At 38.1% G+C, this 7500-nt stretch overlaps 1 protein-coding gene across 1 annotated transcript in view; it reads left to right on the forward strand.

Moving 5' to 3' along the window:
* Positions 1-7500, forward strand: part of FOXP2 (forkhead box P2) — a 553196-nt gene that overhangs the window by 510749 nt on the left and 34947 nt on the right. The window contains exons 13-17 of the mRNA XM_027574472.2: positions 1-41; positions 1711-1794; positions 5925-6126; positions 7235-7311; positions 7451-7500. The exon at positions 1-41 is cut by the window's left edge and continues 47 nt beyond it; the exon at positions 7451-7500 is cut by the window's right edge and continues 52 nt beyond it. Of these exons, the coding sequence (XP_027430273.1) occupies positions 1-41; positions 1711-1794; positions 5925-6126; positions 7235-7311; positions 7451-7500 (454 nt within the window). The remainder of the gene's footprint in view (positions 42-1710; positions 1795-5924; positions 6127-7234; positions 7312-7450) is intronic.

The following is a 7500-nucleotide window of genomic DNA, read 5'->3' on the forward strand; positions in this document are numbered from 1 at the left end:
GTCGAGTGCAAATGCAGGTGGTCCAACAACTAGAAATACAGGTTTGTTGGGTGCTCTCTTCATGGACCCCTTTCTCAGATTTTTGGTGTGTTAAATTGAGTAATGGGTAGATCCCGAGTCTTTTAACACAATGACTAGTAGAAATACGTGGGGTTTTCATTTGTTTATAACAATGGCAGCGACTGATGATGCAGGGTGGGCTGCTGTAGTTTAACATCCTTATCACTTAGACCTCTCTAACCTTTAGAGATACCACTTCATATAGATTTGGGTATCCCAAAAGAGTCAACTCTTAAGTTTTTTTCCCTAATAGATGTTAGACTAAACTCCACAGTTGGATACAATTTTATCACCGAGACAGTTTTCACATGAGCCAGTCTTGATTTGTTCCATGAGATTTTATAATGTAGCAAAAAAAGTCTTTACTATATCATGCCTGTAAGATACCACCCTGAAAACCCTCCCCCCCCCCTTTTTTTCCTCAACCTCTGGTGTTTTTTTAATTAAAGAACTTGCAAAGATTCTTAAGATTCACCTTTACTAGAATAATGGCTGGTCACCTATAATACTATGGACGGTAATACGTATGTGTTGTTTCTGATGCTGGTAATTTAAGTTTGAAAACACTTCTGTTAGTATTGAAACAGAATTTGGTCAAAAATAAATAGAGCTCATAAAACTGATCAGAAAGTAATTGTGTCACTCTATCATTCCTGTTATGTTTTTACCAACCCTTTAAAGTTTTGGCTAATACTTCCTCTTAAAGATCTTTTTCTTCTCAATCAAACCAATACTTCATTTCATTTTATTAAACATACAGTTTCTTTTTCTAAACACATTTCTACTTCTTAAATTGTTTTAAACTCATCACATCACGGCTGTTTTCCAGAGAGCTACTAAAAACATTTTATTTTGACCTGTAAAATAATCAAGAACATGTAAAAAACATCATGACTGCTGTAGTTTGAAAAGCTTTTTGTAAACCTGTTTACCATTTATAAAAACACAAGAGTTTAGCTGATGATCCAGTTTGCAGTGTGACCAATTATGCCTCCTTTCTTTTTCTTTTTCTTTTTTTTTTTTTTTTCCTCCCTCTGCTGTGTCTGACTGATGGAAAAGTAAGGTCCGTCAGTTGTAATGAGACCCAGTGCAAGTGTAGATGCCGACTCCCGTGGCAGAGTTCAGCGTTTCACACTGCCTGGTCTCTGTCACTCTATTGAATTAGATTGATGATGGCAGATTGCAGGGGGCACTAACTGGACCTCAGTGGGAATGCATGAAGTGTGTAGACAATCCTGGCAGGCACTTCGCTTTGAGAACCCTTCACCCCTTCACAGCTGTTGGCACTAGTCCATTGCTAACAGTGTCCACAGGACTTTAAAAGACACCGTGGGCCTTCTAATTTATGGTTTCAGTAACTTGTTACTGTTGAGGCAAGTGTGACCTCAATTCTCTTATTGACAAAAAGATGAAGTGTTATTTGTTTTCTCTGACCTTTTAACATAAGGAAAGCTATAAAAGTTTTCCGTGCCCCCCCCCCACCACCGTAGCCAAAGTTGCATTTCCTCCCAGATAAGTTCCTACTGACACAGACTTTTATATGCAGGAATCATTACTCTGAGACAAGCTCAATGATAAGATGTATCACTGCCATAAAATAGCTGTATCAGTCATTTCTAAAACGCTTCTGATCTCACTCTTTCTTAACAGCTTTCTAAAGAACGCGAACGTCTTCAAGCAATGATGACCCACTTGCACATGCGACCCTCAGAGCCCAAACCATCTCCCAAACCTGTAAGTGCATATTGCTTTATAAACAGTAAATAGCTCTACCGAGGTAACAGACTAAGAAAATGAACAATTTAGTGACAGTTAGAAAACAATGAGTGTGATGAAAAATATGGCAATAAAATGAAAGTAAAATGCAATCGCTTGTCAAATTGTATGTTTCTTTTAAAGTAATGCTATCTTTTACAAAATCTATCCAATCTACACCGTGGGTGACACTAAACAAAGTACACCTATCAGCGCACAAATCACCGCCTTGCGGCTGAAGCCGGACAGAATATCTTTCTGTGATAGGTTTACAGATATTAAAAGGAAACCCACTTTGAGCAACCTGAAAAGCAGTACAAATCACCAATAGAAAGGTATGTGGTATGCTGAGGAGGACTTAGATAAATCGTAAGATACATACAAATCGAGGTTTTTTATCAGATATTTTCTGGAAAATGTCATAGTGTTTTTCGAGCCAATTCTATCCCATTTCTTTGGTTGTGATTTCGGTTAAGATATACTTCACATATTTCGTTTTACCATACAGTATACACAGCATTAATTTGGAGGGCTTAGGACAAAGGAAAATGGGTAATTACAGAAAATAAAAACTGCCGTTTCCCCGAAATATGTAGGAGAGTTAAGCGCAACCCGATAATGTAGTCAGATACACAGACTATTGAAAAGAATATACTTTCTCTCACTCAGCTCATGTTTGCACAGCAACTTAGAGTAATCAACTGGATAACTCTAGTTTAATGAAAGTTTGTGGGGGTACTTTTTAATAAGGCCCCTGTATAGCCTGATGATGGCGATTACCAGCTTTGCCTCTCTCCATGTCTTTAGGTTAAAAAAAAAAAAAATCATTTGGTTTTGTAGTAGGGGAGGAGATAAAAGACAGAGTATATTGTATGCCATTTCTCCTAGTGTCTCTGAAATCACTAGTCGATTAATATTATTCAAAATTTACTTTTCTTGCATAACAACTGTCTTCATTTAAACTCCGCTAAGGTATTTCTGCTAAGATATTGGAGTTTTTCCTTTGTGCTGTATTTCAGTGTAGGGTATCGTAAACATCTTTAACAGGAAGAAAGAAACGTATCTTTTTGAACCCGATACACTTTTTTTTTAACTCTGGAATTTCTGAATTTTTAATTAAAAAAATAAACTTTTGAGAATCTTTTTGATCCTGTATTTATGACTTTCTTTTCAATAAGATTTTTTCCCTCATTGCTTCCATACTATAATGTACGTAATCACAAGACAGAATAATTGTCTCATAAATCCATCAGGAATCTGCAGCTTGTTCTTTTCCAATTAATTATTCAATCAGTAAATTTTTTAAAACTCCAGCAGCATGGTTACATCTACACTAATAAAGAATTTTCAGCCTATAATCCAAAACAGAACCTGAATGAATAATGTAATTGAAGTATTACATTACATAAACCACACATGAAAGAATTGCTAATTGCGTTTGATGGTGGGCAATTAATACAGAATCTTAGATGAGCGATTTAAAATGAAACCACAGTTTAAAGTTCCCTTTGGAACTCGCGGTATCTGAAGTGGGTAACTGCACTACTGGCCTTATATTGGTTCAAAAGAAGAGTGGTCAATACTCACACCCCTCAAAAAAACCCTAAAATTTATACACTGTACAAAAGAAGCTTCAAAATTGATATGATAGTAGAGATTTATGGTCTCATGTGCAGTGGCTCAGTTGAGACGGCCCACACATTTGATAAATATTAATAGCATGAATTTATTACCAAGGAGAAATGAGCTCTGTTGGTTCATCACTGCACCCTTAACAGCTATCAGTACATGAACACAAGGTGCAACCGCACTGTCTATTATATGACCCCATTTACTCTCTGAATGGTACTTCATTAAATGGTACCTTTTGGCCATGCTATGGATGGATGAAAATCAAAGTTATCAAGGCTGCGAGTCCTGAATAATGAGTTTCACCCAACCTTGACTATATTCAGATGAGCTGAGGTGGCTAAGTGCTCATCCTGGCTTTTACATGCTTCCCTTTAGTTAATAATAAATTCTATTTTATCAGTTTGTGATTGCACGCCTACAAACATGGTATGCTTATTATTGCAGGATGGCAGAATAAGTTGCTGTAACATTGTAAACATGAGTAGTTTGTGTAGAAAAAGATGTATTTCTCCTGTTCTGATAACTTTTAGCATGTTCACAAAACGTACGGTGTCTTGTCAAGTATTCATCAAGATAGATCTTTCATTGATTTGCAATGTTGGTATTTTTCTGGCTTCTGAATGTGCCATTTTTTTTCCTGGTTTACAGTTTTGAAAAGTGAATATGTAACCATTCGGCTGAGTTTTTTTGTGTGTGTATTTGTTTTTTTTTTTAAGTAGGGGGAAGTGGGTATTTTTTTTTCTTTTTCCTTTTCATACTTTTAACCCACAGATCCACAATGCTTATGATATGGTCTTAATATAACATTACTAATTATACACCCCGTGTTGATTTTTTTTTAAATATCATTTGCAACATTGTACAAGCAGATGCATGTGCATCTTCCTGCATTTCTCAAACCGTGCACAGGTACTTTCGTACAGTCCCAGGGAAGCTTACACCAGTGGCTTTGTAAATGTATTAAATGCAGCGTTTAGTAGCATTATCTCAGCTTTTATTTATGTACGTAACAAAGAATTCCCAACCCAGTCTGCTGGCTTCGAGGAGGAACAGAATAACAGTCTGTGGTTTATTGGGAACAGATGCACTTGGGGATGCCTTCAGGGCGCCAGTCGTTACTATTAGCCTGCTAATGTGCTGCTTCTGGCCGCTCCCCAACAAAGAAGAACAATTAGCTGGCATATGTTAATTTTTGTTTCCCTAACAAATCTCTCTACTGACTAAATGTGTAAAACAAATCCACAAAGAAAGATCAATCAATGCTGTACACATCATTTTCTCCCCATTAAAAAAAGGTTTATCTTAAGAAGTGTATTTGGGATTTGAAAAGGCAGGTGTTACTAAATTATATACAAAAGCTGAATATTCTCTGTTTAGCCACTCAGCAGTGACTTCATAGAGAAGCAGAACAATTACAACTAGTTTTCTTGCTTGGTTGTCTAGATTCCTATATAAAATGAAAAGGACCGTAGATTACCTCTTAGGAATAGCGCTTAAATATATGGCAGAAATCTTTTTATGTGCTGCCCTGCGTAAAAATTTTGCTAATTGGATGCTATTTATGACAAAAGATGTGTGGTAAATATGACAGAGGTGATATGAGTTTTTTGATAATGAAGAACAGGGCCTTTCTAAGGGGAGTAATGAAGGGCACACTGTTAAACAGCTTGCATACATCCTCACCTTTTTCCTTTTTTCTACCCTGACACCCACTTTCCAGGGTACATCAGCATTAAGTGACACTGTAATCATAAATTGAAAATGATACTTCCAGAGGAATTGGCAAACTTGACATTTCATTATATTTGTTAACACATGCCACAAATGATTGTTAGTGAGGAAATTCCATTTCCCTCTCTCCATCTCCAATCAGATTTAATTTGAAAATTTTCAGCCTCCTCCGGCTAATTTGCAATTAAGACAATTTTGTTTGAATATGTAGTAATGTCATTACCATTCCACCAAATTAGCAAGGAGACTAAAGGTCAGTGTAAAATTTTCCAGCTGGCTGGAGCCTCTCAGCTGAGATTTGGGACTAGGGGAAAAAAAAAAAATTCTGGCAGCAACAGAATAGCAACTTACTTTAAGTCCTGTTGGTTGGAAACATTGCATCCTTCATTATTGCTGTTGTTGTTGCCTCACTGGGGGCTAGACCTGTTTAACAACAGGGGCAGTCAATAATCAGCAACTGGCTTTTATTTAAAGAAATACACTTTCGCCGAAGTCTGGTAGGACAAGAAGGAGTTAGTCCTAAGTAACATTGCAGGAGATTATTAGATAACCTCTAACAGCATCCTCTAATTAGAGTTCTTATGATACAATTTCATCCTGTAATTAGTTGAGATTGGCTGCTTCCTTTTGCAGCTTATTAGTGACAACACAGCTGTAGAAGTGAATCCACTCTCATTTGTCAAACCTTTTTAAGTCTTTTTCTCTTGTCTCTACCTTTTTCCTGCCCTTCTCTTGGGCCTTTGCAGCTAAATCTGGTGTCTAGTGTCACCATGTCGAAGAACATGTTGGAGACATCCCCACAGAGCTTACCTCAAACCCCTACCACACCAACGGCCCCAGTCACCCCGATTACCCAGGGACCCTCAGTAATCACCCCAGCCAGTGTGCCCAATGTGGGAGCCATACGAAGGCGACATTCAGACAAATACAACATTCCCATGTCATCAGGTAGGATATGAATGCTCAGTAGAGCTCTTTTACTTTGGGAGAGGAAAACTATAGTTGAAGCAACTGTACATGAGCCATTCCAGAGCACATGGAAACTCAAGTCATGATTTATGGAGTGATAATTGTTTTATTCCTGGTAAATGTGGATAGGGGCGATTCCCTAAGCACATCATGATGAATTGTTCTGAATGGTTGTTCAGGAAAGAAAGCTCTCCCCATTAGAGACATTGAGAGATGTGTTGTCAGGATAGCCCATATTATCACCTCAATTCAGTGAGGTCCTTTGATCTCTGAGGGAAGACCATAGCAATACAACATCTGTGAGTAACGCTATATGAGAAGAGCCATTTAAAAGGACGGATATGAAGCACCAATGCTTTATGCAAGACACGTCAGGCTTTACATGAATCAGTCTTTGTCAAGGTGCTACCACAGCTCCTAATGCCTACATGCTGTTTTGCTTAAGATGCATATGAGAGGCAAAGTTTGCTTGCAACACAAATTTACCTTCTCTCCCTCTCCCACCCTTCTCCCTCTCCCATCCCCACCCCTCCGTCCCCCCCTTCCCCGCCCCCTGCCCCTCACCCCCTGCCCAGGGGCATCTGGATAATCACAGTCACACATTGTAACCGTTATTAACCCAGAGCCCCCTTTTTACAAAACGTGAAGTTATTTTCAACATGGGCACTTGTGAGGATTTTGCGTTTCCTTTGTTAGATGGCCACAGATGCCGAGAGATGATCCTGTTGTTCTTTAAGGAGTCTTAGATGAGAAAAAGCCAAGATTATGGCAGGGGGGCAAAAGTCCATGTAAGAACATGCCTAAACCACCCGCCTAAAAGAGGACCTGGCTGTTGGAAAAAATCCTCAGGCCAGCTGGTGGCACAGTTCCTGAAGTACCGCGAACAACTAGGGGACGCTTCATTTGCACTTGACGTCAGAAATGGCCTTTTCCATATAATTCAATTCCACTGTCATGCTTTGTGCTTTCACTAGTCAGTGGCTTTCTCACTGAATCACTTCACCAATACTAGGGGAAAAATATGAAAAATCAATTATCTATCCTGTGAATTATTAGCAGAATTAACACCTAGCTTTTATTTTTATAGAGATTGCCCCAAACTACGAATTTTATAAAAATGCAGATGTCAGACCTCCATTTACTTATGCAACTCTCATAAGGCAGGTAAGTAGAAGGAAAATTAACTTTGCCTGATTAAATTAAAATTCATTAATGCTTAAAGTAAGGCTTGGATGAGAAAGTGTCATCTAGTCTAGTTAGTAAACCATTATTTTATGTCACTATGTATCTTGTCTCATTTCAGGCTATCATGGAGTCATCTGACAGGCAGTTAACACTTAATGAAATTTACAG

The sequence above is a fragment of the Zalophus californianus genome, chromosome 12 (genome assembly GCF_009762305.2).
Source record: "Zalophus californianus isolate mZalCal1 chromosome 12, mZalCal1.pri.v2, whole genome shotgun sequence".
Classification (NCBI taxonomy): Eukaryota; Metazoa; Chordata; class Mammalia; order Carnivora; family Otariidae; genus Zalophus; species Zalophus californianus.